Below are 16339 nucleotides of genomic sequence, written 5' to 3'. Positions count from 1 at the left end.
GTAAGAATCACATCTCTGTAAATCTGTTGTGCCTTTTTATTGCATTCAGCCTTGAAATGTTACTTAACTGTTTCATGTGACTAAGGTTGTCTCCCAACTAAGCTCTGAAGGAAAAGGACTGGATTGGACACGTTTTTTTTACATTCTCTTTGATGCCCAGATGCTATGGTCTGAATGTTTGTGTTCCTCCCCAAAAAAACTCATATGTTGAAACCTCATCACCAATGTGATGGGGTTTGGACATGGTTAGGTCATGAAGGCAGAGCCCTCATGAATGGGGGGATGAGTGCTCTGACAAAAGGACCCCAAGAGAAATCCCTCACCCCTTCTGCCAGGTGGTGGGCGTTCCCCAGACACTGAGTCTGTGGCCCCTTGATCTTGGACTGCTCTGCCTTTCAGAAATGTGAGAAAGACATCTTTGTCGTTTATAAGCCAACCAACCAGTCTACCGTAGCTCGTTATGGCAGCTCGCATGAACTAAGATATCATATCAGGGCCTTCACATCGTAGGTGTTCAATAAATAGGGGATGGTACATGAAGGTAGACATTTCCTTTTTCTCTGGGCTTTCCCCCCTCTTTGCTGAGGCCAGACCAATGCTTTGTCAGTAGACAGGTAGAGAGAGAGACAGAATACTTAGCAGAGAAATAAATCGTAGAAGTGAATAAGCAGATACGCAGGAATTTTGCAAGACTCACGCTTTTATTCTAAATTAGGAGATATCGACTTTCTGGAGGGTTTTTTTTTCCCAGAGCTCTTTGTGAAGCAGATAGCCTCGTTGATGCTCTGAGTGATGTAATCTATGTTGCAGGCATTGATACAGGTGAAGTTAATCCGACCGTTCTTGGGGATGTAGATATGTTTCTTCTTGACCAAGTATTCTATCTGTTGATCTTGTGATAATCACAGGATTTCAGATCCTGGGATGACCACCTCTAAATCCCTTCTAGCTCAGTGTGGATTATGGGGGATTGGGAGCATCAGCACTTGTGGGAGGCCATAGGGGGTCTTCAAAGCAGCTCCACTTTCCTCAAAGGAGATTCAAAATCTGGTGTGAAGCTAGGGACTGGTCACCTAATCAGTGGAGGTGAATATTCAGATACAAGCCCAAGGTCAGAAAGGGGCGTGCTTTCTACTCCTAGACACTTACAGTTGAGCCCAAGATAGCCATGGGTCCCATTCTGATTAGTGATGTGATCCCAGGAGCCAGGCGTCCCCAGGAGCCGGAGCTTCTCTTTAACCTTTTCTTTGATGAGCAAAAGGTGTTCTGCGACCTCTCTTAGACTCAGCTTCCTGCCAAAGGAAGGACAGCAAGAAATTAGAGTGTGAGGGCTCCCCCTGCTCCCAGTCTCCTCATTGCCATTCCACTCCTCTTCCCTTCAAAAGCCCCCAACCAGAGTGCCCGAGGGCACACCAGTGGAGTCAGGGATCTCAGATGGCTACAAATGGGAGGAAAGTTTCAGCTTGTATTAATTTAAGCAGGCCAAGCAGACTCTTGGGCAGATTTTGGTAGAGTAGCAAGCTTTTGGGGCTTCCTAATCTCCTGCAATCTGGAAGAGTTCAAATAATTCATCAGTCTGTGTCCCATCTTATTACCCATTTCCCCATAGTAGGGCAAGAGTTGGTTGGCATAGCCATTGCCCTTGGAACACAGAGGGTCCTCAATAAATGTTTATGAATGAATGGAGTACAGAGGCAAGAAGAGAAGCACCCAGTTGAATCCTGTGAATCAGGAAGTATGTAGGTATCTAGAGCCTGCGCCCATCCACCCCTGCCCCCACCCGTCTCCCTTACCATGCTTCATACAGAGCAGGGTTACAGAGGATGGAGGTGATAATGCGCGCCCCCGAGGTGGGAGGGTTTAGCCACAGGGCCAAGGCGAAGTTCATCAGCTGGGAGAGGACGCACAGCAGGAGCTGGTTGTTGAGTGTCACCACGGCTAGAATCCCCACTCCTTCATCTGCGGCATGGAGACAGACAGCCTTGTTCTCAGTCTCCTCTACCGGGGCCTTCCCCTGTAACTTTGCCTTCAACCTTACCGAAGAGAGAGTAACCTCCAGGGCCCTCATCTCAGCCTAGTCACGCTAGTGTCCAGGCCCTTGGAAGTTGCCAGAGGCTCTTCTTCCAGGATGTGTAACTGTAAGAGTCTCAAAGGCAGAAGGGGCTGAAAAGATAACTGATTCTTAACCCCTCCTCTTATAGATGATGAAATGAGGTCTAAGGGGGGGAAACAATGCAACTGGTGCCAGTTTTCATAACTGAGCTGAGATGATGGCATGGAAGCAGATGTCCAGCGCCTCTCTTGTGCCCCCATGCTGCCCTCTCAGGAGGCCTTGGCTTCTCCGCAAGGTCTAGAGAGTGTGGAGCATGGCATGGGTGGGCAGCACTTCATCACCAGACCCTCCCTTCTCCCTCTGCTTATGCCATACCATAAATGCCAAAACTCTTGGACAGAGACTGGCTGCAGAAGAATTCAAAGCCTTCGGACACGAAGTATTGTAAGAATTTAGTATCTTCTTCCAGGTCACCGGTAGCTAACCCTTGATAGGGGATGTCAAAAAATAGGAATATCCGCTTTCTCTATAGGAGAAAGGAGAATGAAAAAAAAAAAGGGTGAGACTGATGAAAGGCATGGTAGATGGTGAGAGGGAGGAAGTCAGGTAAGACACTGGACTCACCTTCATGGTGGCCATCAACTTTGTCCACTGATATTGTGTCATCTTGCAGTGGTCAATGTTCCCAATCACAAAGATACAGCCATATGGGGCCTGCTATAGGTAGAGACTGTCTCATCAGGCACTGCCCCTACCAGGCGGTAGAGGCACTGGAGTGTTGGAGGAGAAGTGATCCTCCAAGTTGGTTCCTACCAAAGCACTAGACAAATCCAAGCCTACAGAAGGCCTTGGATAATTAGATGGGTGGGGAGGAAAGGAAAATACAACTGTAGGTCAGGTCTGGGGGAAAGTTTCTGAGGGTGACCTCTCTACCTTCACCACACTGAAGAGCATATTGGAGTCCATGCACAGCTGCTCAGGGTCCCAGAAGGAGAATTCAAAAACTGTAAAGCCCATGTCCTGGAAGATGAGTCCATGACGTTCTGTGGGAACACAGCCCCCCACCAGCTGTTACATGGGAAGTGGAGAGATGGAAGCAGACACACCAGAGAATGGCCCTGAGGGTCAGGGTTGAAAATGGAGCAATGGCAAGAAAAGGGCAAGCACACCTTGGCTTGTTCACCATTTGTCATGACAGAGAGTAAGAAGGACAACAGTGAAGAATGTAAATGGGCTGGGAATCAGGAGCGGGAGAGGGATCTTCTGTCATCCTCACCTCGCATAACACTCACCTTTTTGAGAAGAAATGACGTAGACTATTTGAGAATCCTGACGCCAAGTTTTGAGGAACTGGGCCCCAAGTTGGAAGGCACCACTGTCACCAACAGTTTGCACACCCCCTGCCTGACAGCAAAAGAAATAAACAGAACAATTTTAAAGAGTAATGGTGATACTAGTACCCCTCAGATTCAAATCATTCCTTTTTAAAAATATATATATATTTTATTGATTTTTACAGAGAGGAAGGGAGAGGGAGAGAGTTAGAAACATTGATAAGAGAGAACTATTGATCAGCTGCCTCCTGCACACCCCCCACTGGGGATGTGCCCACAACCAAGGTACATGCCCTTGACCGGAATCTAACCTGGGACCTTTCAATCCACAGGGCGACGCTCTATCCGCTGAGCCAAACCGGTCTCAGCCAGATCATTCCTTTCTTGAGAGAATCTGCACACTGTGGGCTGGTGCCAAGAGCATGGGCTTGGGGTTCTGATGCTGGCCCTGCCCTTCAATGACAAGCTTTGGGCTCTATGAGCTTCACAAGTTTCCTTTGTCAATGCCGGGGGGCAGTGGGGTCCAAAGTCCCTTTCAGGTTTAAGATTGTGCAAACTCCGATTCCCACCACCCTTTGTCTGGGTGGGCAGAGGAGGAGCCCTCCTTCTCACCCTGTTCTCCACAATGACTTGGCTGTGCTTTCCAAAGAGAAGTCTCAACGAGGCCTGGATGAATGATTTCATGCCCATCACCGGTAGATACTCGTAGTTCAGGGAGGGATCCTGGGCGAGCTGCAGTCGGATTTTGTGCACCACGAAAGACACCCAGGGCTGTCCTTCCTGGGTCATGCAGACTGTGAGAAGAACCACAGAGGGTGCTCTGGAGGCCTCTGGGCTCTGCAGCCAGCCCACAAGCAATTCATCTGTCCCGGCTTTCCTGAAGCTTTGGAAAGTTGCCTAGGAAAAGACAACTTTCCTTCCCACCCTTCCGTTTTATAAAAGCAATGTGCTATTAGTAAATATAATTTTTAAAAAATGTTTTTATTGATTTTAGAGAGAGAGAGACGAAGGGAGAGAGAAACACTGATCAGAGCTGCCTCCTGAATCAGGGATCAAATTCACAACCTGGGATCATGGTCAAAAATGGAGCAATGGCCGGAACCGGTTTGGCTCAGTGGATAGAGCATCAGCCTGTGGGCTGAAAGGTCCCGGGTTCAATTCCGGTCAAGGGCATGTACCTTGGTTGCGGGCACATCCCCGGTAGGGGGCGTGCAAAAGGCAGCTGGTGGATGATTCTCTCTCATCGATGTTTTTAACTCTCTATCCCTCTCTCTTTCTCTCTGTAAAAAAATCAATAAAATATTTATATTTTTTTAAATGGAGCAATGACAGGAAAAGGACAAGAAAACATTGGTCAGGAATAGAACCAGTGACCTTTTGGTGCACAGGATGACACTCAACCAACTGAGCCACACTGGCCAGGACCATTTTTTGTTGGTTTTTTTGTTTTGTTAATCTTCACCTGAGGATATTTTTCCATTGATTTTTTAGAGAGAGTGGAAAGGAGGGAGAGAGACAGAGAGAAACATCAATGTGTGAGAGACTCATTACCAATTGGTTGCCTCCTGCACTTGCCCCAACCAGAGCCGGGGATCAAGCCTACAAATGAAGTGCATGCCCTTGACTGGGATCAAACTCAGGACCCTTCAGTCCTCAGGCTGATGCTCTATCCACTGAGCCAATTTTTGTCTTTTTAAAGAAGACAACTAAAACCTATGAGTCATTTTAAAAGGCAAAAATTACATACAGCCTGGGAGTTATAAATACCTGAGATTAAACAACAGTAACACTGACTTACACAGTGGCAAGCGCTCTCTGTATATCTGAAGAGCCAATTTAGAGAACCATTCTTGGTTCAGGATCAGAAAGTGGGTGGAGGAAGAGGCAGAAAAACGTGCTGTGCTCATGCACACGCCACATACAGCTGGTGAAGAGAATATACCAGAGCTTGTATCAAACTTCTGGAAGGCCCCAAAGAAAGGCAGAGGGCACGGAATGACCCAGGATGTTTTCTGCTCTTTTGCCCACTGGGAGAAGCTTGGGTGATATTCCTGATTCCTCTGTAGCAGTGGAATACTACCCCCTAAAGGCGATTATGATACACTAAGTCTTAGGCATCTACCTTTATAAGCCAGGAACATCTTCTTAGAGGAGTCGTCTTGTTTGTAGATCTTTAACAAACTGCCTTCTAGCTTCTGAGCTGGGGGAACATCCAAGAACACTGAAAGGGTAGTCATCACTGAGATGAAAGTAGAACCAGGACTATGACTCCACTCCTAGGCTCTCTCCTGCGTTTTGCCCCAAGGCTTCCTCTATGTCTGAGCTTCCCTGGCCTGCCTCTTCCCAGAAACCTGGCAGTTCCAATACAGAGGCCCCACACAATTGGTCACCAGAGCAACAGAACCCAACTCCCAGTCTCTGTGGTGGCGATCCTCAAGGACTATGGGAATATTCCGTGGCTCTTGAGAAGAATCCCTGAGAGATGGCTAGGGGAAGAGGTAGGGAAGACCTGGAATTCTCAGGCACTTCTCCCTAACTCATTGCCTTCTCCTCTCTAACCCCAATTCACCGTAACCAAAATAACAAGTGAGCCCTTTAGAAGATAGGGCAATACCTGGAAATAAATAAAAATGAACACACAACAACCCAACATCTATGGGATACAGTGAAAGCCATTCTGAGAGAGAAGTTCATAGCATTACATGCCTGCCTCAAGAAGAAAGAAAAATTTCAAATAAACACTCTAACCCTACACCTAAAAGAACTAGAAAGAGAGCAACAAGAGCCCAGAGTAAGCAGAAGGAAGGAAATAATAAAGGTTACAGTGGAAATAAATGACATGGAGTCTAAAAGAATAATACAAAAGATCAGTGAAGACTTGGTTTTTTGAAAAGATAATTAGTGATACTAGTACTACCTCAGATTCAGAACATTTAGCCAGACTCACCAGAAAACAAAAAGAGAGGATCCACATAAGCAAAATCAAAAATGAAAGAGGCAAAGTAACGACAGACATCACAGAAATACAAAGGATTGTAAGAAAATACTATGAACAACTATATGCCAATAAATTGGACAACCTGAGCAAAATGGACACATTCCTAGAAAGGAACAGTCTCCCAAAACTTAATCAGCAAGAATCAGAAAACCTGAATAGACCAATCACAATGAAGGAAATTAAAGCAGTAATCAACTACCAGTGTCGCTCAGTGGTTGAGTGTTCACCTATGCACCAAGAGGTCCCAAGTTATGAGCTGGTTCCCCAATAGGGGGCATATAGGAGGTAGCCAATGGATATTTCTCTCTCATCAATGTTTCTCTCTCTCTCTCTCTCTCTCTCTCTCTCTCTCTCTCTCTCTCTCTCAAATCAATGAAAACATATATAAAAAATAATAAAAATAAATTTTAAAAAAAAACAGCAAACAAAAGTCCTGGACTGGAAGGCTTCACAGGAGAATTTTATCAACTATTCAAATAATAACTAACACCTACCCTTCTCAAATTATTCAAAAAAAATTCAAGAGAAACGAAGACCTCTAAACTCTTTTCATGAGGCCAGCATTATTCTATTTCTAAAACCTGATGAAAAGATACTACAAATAAAGAAAAGTATAAGCCAATATCCCTAATGAACACAGATGCTAAAATCCTCAGCAAAATATTAGCAAACCTACTGGATCCAGTAATACATTAAAAAGATCATACACCATGACCAAATGGGATTTATCCTGAGAATGCAAGGTACAATATCTGTAAATCAATAAATATTATACATTTTATAAAATGAAAGATAAAATCACATGATCATATCAATAGATGCAGGAAAAAAGCACTTGATAAAATCCAGCACTTATCTATATTTATAAAAGCCAAGTGACAAGAAAAACCAGAACAACAGGAATGACCAGTTGCTATGAAGCCCAATCAGGGGTGAGGCCAGCCTTCCAACCTCCTGTGGCCCCTCCCTCCAGCCAGCCTCATCCCCAATTGGCCCCCACACCAGGGGTGGAGCCGGCTAACCTCCTGCAGGGACCCCTCTTCTCCCTGCCAGCCTGGCCCTGATAGGTCCTAATCAGGGTGGGCCAGCCAGACCCCACTAGTGCAAGAATTCATGCATTGGGCCTCTGGTTTGTGATAAAAATTCTCAACAAGATGGGAATAGAGGGATCATACCTTAACAAAATGAAGGCCACGTATGAAAAACCTACAATCAATATCATACTCCATGGGGAAAAACTAAAAGTATTTCCCTTAAGATCAGGAACAAGACAGGGATGTCAGTCCCAGTTTAATCCAGAGTGTCACAGTGTCATCAGGGTCCCAGAGTCATTCTCTGTGGTCCCCTTGGGCCTGCTCTTCTGGATGCTTCAGCTTTGGTCTCCAGCTGACTGGGCATGGGAGTAAAAGTGAATGTAGTATATGTGCAAAATCACATGCATTTGAGGAAATGTTATTGCAACTGTATGTGCTGTTAACATAAAAAATAAAAAAATTCAAACCTATAAAAAATTTTTGTGAGTTTATTTGAGCCAAACCTTGTTTTTACATGACAATCAAAGGAGGAGAGATGAGACATGGAGGGAGGGAACCTCTGGGGTTGGGTAAAAGTAAAATGATAGAGGTATACTTGTTTTACTTAGGTTGGTGCAGGATAGTTAACAGTCAACAATTAACAGGACAATAACAATGAAGGAATTTTATTTCACCCTGAGGGATCTGGAAAAAGGTAAGTTAAAAGTTACTCTGACATTTCACAGATATGTTATCTTAGATGCAAAAGGACAATAGGCTCAATAAAGATTGAAGTTGATTTTTGTCAAGGAAGATACTAGCCTTTGACTACACACTATAAACTGTTTTTTAATGAAAGGCTTTTAATTTCAAACCATTCTTTGTGGTTACTTTAGATCTCTTGAATTTGCCAGGCTTCTATATAGGCCTTCCCTGTGTTAGTCAGGTTAGCATGTGGCCCTTTTTTCATCCACAGTACAAATAAACTAAATGTCAGTCACTGAAGGATGCTTAAATAAATAATGGACTATCCGCAAAATGGAATTCTGCACTACTATTAAAGGCAAACCTATGTGTGTAGCTGTGGAAAATCTCCAAGAAACATCACTAAATAAATACAACAGTGTAAAGAATAAAAAGCAAAGAGTGGGCCATTGGGGGAAGAAATAAAAGATACACTTGCATGTGCATGCTTGGATATGGACAGACTCTCGGGAAGGACACACAGAAGCACGTCACTATGAATTCCTCTGGAAAAAGTAATTCAGTGGCTGTTGGACACAGACAGGGGAAAAGGCTGATTTGCTTTTCACTGTATACTACTTTTGTACTGTTAAATCACATGCATAAATTTCCCATTCAAAAACAATTAGTTTTTTAATGGCTGCAGCCTTTCCACACTTTATATCCTTATTATGCAGAAGATCAATCATTTCTTCTCTTAGCTCCCTGAAAGGAGGAGGAAGTTTCCTTTCTGGGCTTCCCACTCCTTCTTACTCTCTTCTTTTGTCTGCAGAGACTCCTGGCCCATCCTTGATCTTAGCGTGACTGAGCATGGGATCCTCTAGTGACTTTTACCCAATCGCCTAGAGCTCAGGGTGGTGTTGAGCCCTTCCAAATTGCACAGCCAGGAATAGAACTTTGGTTCCTGAGTCCTGAGTCACTGTGCTTGCTCTGAAAAGAGGAATGTGGCTCAAGCCTGGCCTACTTGAGTACCCTTGGAGAAGAGCCTTTCATTACTCTAGAGTCTAGACAGAGTCATGTGGTTATAAGGAAATGGGATCCTAAATCTTCCAGGAGCTACTAAGGGTTGGTAAGACTGAGGGTCTGATTATTTCAGTTTCAGTTGTGATAGGTGGGCTCTGTCTCCCACCAAGACTCACAAAACAGCAATTTCTCCAAACTCTAGAAAGCGGTCCACAGGCTAGCCAGCCAAAAACAACAAATTTTTGCAATTATACTTTTCTCTCTTCTCCCAGTAGACTCATTTACTGCTGGTACTTCTTATTTCACTGAGACAATAAAAGCAATCAAAAGAGATTTCCACATGCTCCCATTGTAACTACCAATCTACTACATAGATACCCACATACTCTGTCTTTTCTCTTACTACAATGCTTGGGCCCACCTATTCTGGGCCCCCATCTCAATTCAATCTTTTCCTTTGTGCCCTGGGTCCAAGCCACAATACTCTTGCAGTTGTAACTTTCTCTTCTCTCAAGCAAACAAGCAGCAAACTACCATCTTAAAAATGAACAACATTCCCTTGACCTCACGTCACCTCTGCAGCAATTACTCCATGTGTCAGTCTGGATTCGGGCAAGGAAACAGGTCTGCTGGGAGCGATATGGTTATTACAGGAATTAGACCTCAAGCTATTGGAGGAGGACCTGAGGAAGTGAAGGTCCAAAGAAGGGAGCGAGAGAATCAGAGAAAAATCATTAACCAGGTTGTCCTTGCCGGTGCAAGGATAAATCAGAGCTTGCAGGGAAATTAAAAAAGCCAGACACATCCAGCTGCAGGAATGGCACCGAGAAGCAGGAATGCATGGAGAGGTCCATAGGGCTTCTCTTCAGCTACCACACGTGTGGGTCTGCAGCCAAGTGTCTAATGGTGCTCCATTGGACATTGGGGTCAACAGTCTGGAAGAAGAGCTGGACAGAGAGCTGAAGATAAGTCAGAGCCCACCCACCACCTCTGCTTCCATATCTCACCTCGGAGTCCATTAGGTAGTAGTAGACTCTGCTTCACTTCTGCCTCTCAAATCTTGAGCAAGATCCTCTTTTCGAGAGGATCTAATGAGGATTCTGAGAAACAGAATGCCAGATTGACCAAAATAACAACAGGATCATCAATCACACCACATTTCTCTGGTCCTCTTCAGAGCAATAGTTATTGGGAGAACGTTTGATTCTGTCTCCATTTCTTCATCTCCCAAGTTCTGTTGAATCCCTCTGATGAGCTTTTTATCCCTTCACACCATCAAGCTGCTCTCATCAAGGTAACAAATGACAGTCCTTCATCCTGTCAAATTCGAAGGTTCTCCTCTTATTTGATGTTTCAACAGCATGTGACAAAACTGACCACTTTCTCCTTAAAACACTTTCTTCCCATGACATTCAGGATGCTACTTCCTTTTGCTTCTCCTTTCACCTCATTACTGCTGCTTCTCAGTGACTTTCTTGGTTCCTTCTATTTTTGACCTCTAAATGTTAGAATGCTCCAGGGCTCAGTCCTCTGAATTCTTTTATTTATGCCTGGAGAAATTTTGTTTTATTTTCCCAAGCTTTTTGAAATATAATTGACAAATAATATAAGTTTAAGGTGTGCAGTGCGTTGACTTGAATTCTCTATCTATGGTCACCATGCAGGTGAGCTCATCCATTTCCATGAGCTTAAATACACTTCAGTCAAATTTATAAATCCATTTCTGACTTCCCTTCTAATCTACAGATTTGGAAATCCAAATGCCTACTTGATATTCTAAGACATAACTAATAGACTTTTCAAATATACTAAATCATAGTTTCATATCCTACTCATTTCCCCTCTCCTCCCATTTTAGTAAGAGGCAAGTCCATTCTGCCAAGTGGTCAGGCCAAAAATCCATTGGTCTCATTCTTATCTTCTCCCTTTTCTCTTATACCCTAAATCTAATCATTGGGAAGCTTTGTTATTGCTACGTTGCAGCATATCTGGAGTCTGTTCTCTTGATAAAAGCTATCCAATGAGATGAACAATGGGTGGATGAGTAGAGTGTACAATCCATGTTTGAATGCATGACAGAGGGTAGACTGTGTGAAGGTATAGAGATAACAAAAATAAAATGAGTTCTTTCGTGAATTTAAGCATGGTTGGAATAAAAGTAGAGGGGGAGGAGAGTGGTGAGAAATTGGGTTAGGAAGGTAGGCACTGTCCATCTAATGCCAGGCCTTTGTGTTAAGGGGTCTGAATTTTACCCCAAATGCTTTAGGAAGCCATTGAATTATTTTAAGAAATGAAATGTCATTGTCAGATTTATATTTTGTAAAAAAAAAAAAAAAAAATCAAACAAAAACAAAAACCCTGGGCGCCTTGTGGAGGACGAATTAGAAGGAAGCCAGAGCTAGGCAGGAAGGCCCAGTGGAGATTATTTTAGTTAATTCAGTTAAGAAGTGATGAAGACCTGGGATTATGACAGTGGCTATTGAGTAGTCTTGCCAGTTGTCCTCCTTAAAAGTACTAGGCACTAAAGCAGGCCTGGAGTGACTTTCTGGTGGGAAGAGAGGATTTTGAAAAATATCTGCTAATTTAAACTGTATTCTATATATCAAAAGTAATTACTCTTGTACCATTTATATGCCTCCTTTTTGTTTTTTTGTTTTTTAAAAGAAATGGGCATGCACTGGCTGGTTTGGCTCAGTGGATAAAGAGTGAGCCTGAAGGGTCCTGGGTTTGATTTCAGACAAGGGCACATGCCAGGGTTGTGGGCTTGGTCCCCAGTGGGGGGCGTGCGGGAGGCAGCCCATCAATGATTCTCATCATTGATGTTTCTATCTCTTTCTCCCTCTTCCTTCCTCTCTGAAATCAATAAAAATATATTTAAAAAAGAAGGAAGGGAGGGAGGGAGGGAGGGAGGGAGGGAGGAAGGAAGGAAGGAAGGAAGGAAGGAAGGAAGGAAGGAAGGAAGGAAGGAAGGAAAGAAGGAAGAGGCATTCTTCATTGCAACAATTTGCAAGAAAAGCAAGGTTGGGAGTCCAATACAGACCAACCAGGTCAATGCCAGTGAGCCAGCAATCCTACCAAGAAGATGGGCATGAGAGTGGGTCAGGGGTAAGAACTAGATTGCCCTTAAGATCAGTTCTTCTTCCAGTAAATCAATGTAAGCCATCACACAGCTAGCTTCTGAGTCTTAAGGTTGCTGATGTAGTGGAATTTACCATCAACCCGAAATGTTTTTCCTTCCCCAGAACTGGTAGGATTTCCTCCATTGGAGAAGCAGTTGCCCATGCTCCCCTTCTTCTCCAAGCCCCTCCCCTTGAGGTTCTGAAAGAGTGTTCCTACATCAATTAGATTTAGATATGGGCCCAAGGAGAGATCTTAGAGCAAGCATGTCAAACTCAAAGGCTAACATGGGCCCAATAAACAAGTTCATGTGGGCCGCAAAAAGCAAAAGCTTCAATATAGGTTTATTTCAATAGAGGCATGCTGAATACAAAGGGCTGAAACAAATGAGTAGTCGTTAACATAAAATAACAGAACATTCTAATAAAAATTAATATTTTTTCTTGAGCATTAACTTACCAGACACTGAATAACTGCACAAATTAATAAGTATAACACAAATAAACCTATTTTTCTTATTCTCTGAAAGCGAAATATTTCCTGTTGTGCTCACCAAACAAGCCAGTCCAAGACTAACAATGTGGCAATTGGCTGCTAAAATATTCGCTGCTAGTATTAGTGGAGAGAAATGGTGCACCTGCATGTTAGGCATGTAAGGAAAATGAATGCAACATGATTATAGTAATCAGTCATTATCAAATATTGTAGTTCATTATTATAACTAGAGGCCCAGTGCACAAAATTTGTGCATGAGTAAGGTCCTTAGAGGCTGCTGCCGGCTGCCAGCTAGGGCCTCCCTTCCCCTGGTTGCCTGCTGCTGGCCAGGGTAGGGCCAACTCGGGGGGAGGGGCCAAGGGCAGTTGGCGGGCCAACCCCAATCCCTGGTCAAACTCCAGGATGAACTCCCAATCTAGGGGACAATTTGACTACAAGGCTCTTATTATACAGGGTTATGTATACTAGGATATTGTAAAAATTAAGTTATGAAATTTTTTATTAAAACATTTCTTACATACTGTTGTATTGCCTGGGCCGCAAAAATATTGGTTGTGGGTGGTATGCAAGTTTGACATGCTTGTCTTAGAGGAAGAACTCACTCACCCAATCTAGTGACTGGAAGGAAAATCAGAGTCACTGTGGCTGGTGCTGAGCTGAGGTAAAGCTCTCTGTTCTCACTCTCTCCTCTGGGAAGAAGTGACCCATCCCTTTCCCCTCTTGAAATGCCAACAGTGGAAGCAATAATATTCCATGTTGCTTCTTGCTAACGAGATTTTGAGAACTATGTTTGTGTGCCATTATGTTATAAAGTGTGGCACCTCACTGGCAATTTAGAAAAGAAAACTGTAGTAAATGGGTTCTGAACCTTTAGCTCTTAATTTTCTTAAAAGGTGCGTGGGGCTCAGGGGATCATAGAAACTGGTCATTCCCTCAGAAGTGAAGAAAGAAGGCTGAGAGACCCTGATCCCAATCAAAAGTCCCCAAGAGACCTTTCAAGAGAATAGTAGGCCATGAAGATGATGGGATCTTCCTGAGCTCATGGTCCCATGGTGCTTTTGATCATGATGAAAATCCTTTAAAAACACCAGAGAAGGCCTGCTATAAAGAATGACCTTGGGCAGAATGGTGCAGCGAGCCTATATTCATTTTCTACTGCCGTGTAACAAATTACCACAAATTTAGCAGCTTAGAACAATACACATTTATTATCTCACAGGTTTCATGTGTTAGGGGCTGGGGCTGGGTGTTAGCTGGGTCTTCTGTTCAGGTCTCACCAGGATGAAATGAAGGTAACAGCCACAGTCTCATTTGAGGTTCAGAGTCCTCTTTTCATTCACACAGTTGTTGGCAGAATCTACTCCTTGCAGTTGTAGAACTCCTGGTAGCTAGCTTCCTGAAACATGGCAGGATTGTCCCTCTGACTTCTTCTGCCTCAGACCTCTGACCTTCTTCTAAAGGGTTCACCTCATTAGGCCAGGTCCCCCCAGCATTATCTCTCTTTTTATTAATTTAAGTCAACTGATAGGGTCCTTAATTACATCTTAGAAATCCCTTTGCCTCTGCCATATAACATAATCACAGAAGTAACATCCCATCACCTGTGCTACGTCATGTTTGTTGGAATCAAATTACAGGTTCCACCCACATTCAAGGGTAGGGGATTATATGAGGACATGGTTTACTGGGGGTCATCTCAGAATTCTGCCTACTACACACTCCAAAAGAATAGTTCTTCCATGAGGGGTGACTGGTGCAGATGATAATCTCTTGAGACCAGAACTCTTAATTAAGGAATTCTAAGTGTCTCTCACCGACGTGGGTCGAATAGTGTCTTCCCCAAAATGTGTCCACCTGGGCCCTCAGAATTTAACCTTGTTTGGAATAAGGGTCTTTGAAGATATAATCTAGGATAAGGATCTTGAGATGAAAGCACCCTGGATTAGGATAGGCCCCCAATTCAAAGATGCATGCCCTGTAAGAGACTGAAGAAGAAAAGACATGCAGGAGCACTGGGGGAAAGTGAAGACCAAGGTACCGTGATGTATGCAAGTCAAGGAAAGCCAAGAATTGCCAATGCCACCAGCAGCTAGGAAAGAGGCAGGCAAGATCCTTCAGAACCTCCAGAAGGATCCAACCTTGTTTGACACCTTGATTTCAGACTCTAGCCTCCGAAACTAGGAGAGAATAAATTTCTGTTGTTTGAAGCTACCAAAGTTGTGGTAATTTTATGGCAGTCTTGGGAAACTAACACACTTACTGATCATTGCCTCCATACAAATCAATGCTAACAAGATGGACTTGGTGGTCTCAGGGGCAGCACAAACTCAGATGCTACAGAGTTGCCATTCCCAGAGATCAGAGGGACCTAAGAGGAACCACAGCAAGGCAGCTTTGTAACCCAACCCAATTCATCACAGAATGTAAGCAGATGACCGTTTATTCATACCCTCTTTTATCACATCCTCATGGATGGATTTCTTTAATGCAGCTGTCGTGTTGTTATTTTTTTTTAAGGCTAAAATTACTGACTTAAACAAGGCAAAAGCCTGTTTTTCTTTCATTTAAGAATCTTAAAAACAAGCAGTCCAGGGTTATAATGCTGTCTCTACACTGTTGGACACCCAGACTCTCTGGTTTTTCTGCCATTTGATGGCAGATGGTTGCCATCTTATGACCCTAGGTGACTACTTCCATTCTTACCAGCACACCTGCATTCCAGTTATCAGGAAGGGATGTGGAGAACTGCACACTTCAACTTAGCCACATAGTCACACCCAGCTGCAAGCAAGGCTGCAGTGTATCTATGGAGAGGCCATGTGCCCAACTAAAACTTAGGTGACCTATTACTAAAGAATGAAGAGGAGAATGGAGAATAGGTAGCAACTTCTGCCCACAGGAGACAACAAACACTGGTCTGATTCATCAGTGGTCTCTCCAGGCTGGGGCCCAGGGATATGAGGGAAAAGGCCAAGAAATGGAAATTCAGGAATGGGAGCACTCCCATCACCCTTCTGACTGAGTATAGGATGAAACAGAGCTTTGGAAATGTGGAAAACATCAGGCATAAGATGAGCATGAAAAGGCAACGCATTACAGTGTTCCTTCTTCCTCCCACCCCCTGTTGTGGGTTGAATTGTGTCTCCCATAAGATATGTTGAAGTCCTAACCCCCAGTACTGATGAATGTGACCTTATTTGGAAACTAAAGATCTGGTGCATGAAATTTGTGGGGGGGGGAGGGGACCCTCAGCCCGGACTGTACCTTCTCATAATCTGGGACCCCTCAGGAAATGTTGGACTTCCAGTTTAGGCCTAATCCCTTCAGAGATCGGGCCTAAACTGACAGACATTCCTCTCACAATCTAGAACCACTGGCTCCTAACTGCTTGCCTGCCTGCCTGCCTGCCTGATCACCCCTAACTACTCTTCCTGCCTGCCTCATAACCCCTAATTATTCGCCTGCCTGCCTGATTGTCCCTAACCCCTCTGCCTGCCTGCCTGATTACCCCTAACCACTCACCTGCCTGTCTGATCATCCCTAACCACTTGCCTACATGCCTGATCGTCCCTAACAGCATCTGCCTCACCCCCACCTAAGCTTCATCTGGAAGGACATCTTG

At 44.0% G+C, this 16339-nt stretch overlaps 1 protein-coding gene across 2 annotated transcripts; it reads right to left on the bottom strand.

The window, feature by feature from the left end:
- Positions 1-684: 684 nt before the first annotated feature.
- On the bottom strand, positions 685-10407 carry GOT1L1 (glutamic-oxaloacetic transaminase 1 like 1). 2 transcript variants are annotated; one of them, XM_045588881.1, is made up of 9 exons: positions 10113-10407; positions 4000-4181; positions 3346-3457; positions 2987-3096; positions 2678-2770; positions 2429-2579; positions 1794-1959; positions 1150-1292; positions 685-892 (listed from the first exon to the last, which is right to left on the bottom strand). In XM_045588881.1, exons 2-9 carry the CDS (start codon positions 4174-4176, stop codon positions 702-704), a joined length of 1143 nt encoding a protein of 380 aa, XP_045444837.1. In that variant the 5' UTR covers positions 4177-4181; positions 10113-10407; the 3' UTR covers positions 685-701. The 2 variants fall into 2 exon arrangements, with proteins under 2 accessions (XP_045444837.1, XP_036313035.1); XM_036457142.2 differs by lacking the exon at positions 10113-10407 and adding an exon at positions 5510-6101.
- Positions 10408-16339: the final 5932 nt, after the last annotated feature.

This window comes from Pipistrellus kuhlii, unplaced genomic scaffold (genome assembly GCF_014108245.1).
Source record: "Pipistrellus kuhlii isolate mPipKuh1 unplaced genomic scaffold, mPipKuh1.p scaffold_m20_p_3, whole genome shotgun sequence".
In the NCBI taxonomy this organism is placed as follows: domain Eukaryota; kingdom Metazoa; phylum Chordata; class Mammalia; order Chiroptera; family Vespertilionidae; genus Pipistrellus; species Pipistrellus kuhlii.
The sequence above is the reverse complement of the archived record's forward strand: the minus strand, read 5'-3'. Positions and strand labels throughout refer to the sequence as shown.

What these genes read in the sequence shown, in the direction of transcription:
- GOT1L1 (XM_036457142.2), bottom strand. Translation starts at nt 5,624, where the DNA reads ATGACTACCCTTTCAGTGTTCTTGGATGTTCCCCCAGCTCAGAAGCTA. An exon ending in GATGTTCCTGGCTTATAAAG is followed by an intron (nt 4,182 to 5,509) that starts GTAGATGCCTAA and finishes TTCTTCTCACAG; the next exon opens with TCTGCATGACCCAGGAAGGA. An exon ending in TGCTCTTCAGTGTGGTGAAG is followed by an intron (nt 2,771 to 2,986) that starts GTAGAGAGGTCA and finishes CTCTACCTATAG; the next exon opens with CAGGCCCCATATGGCTGTAT.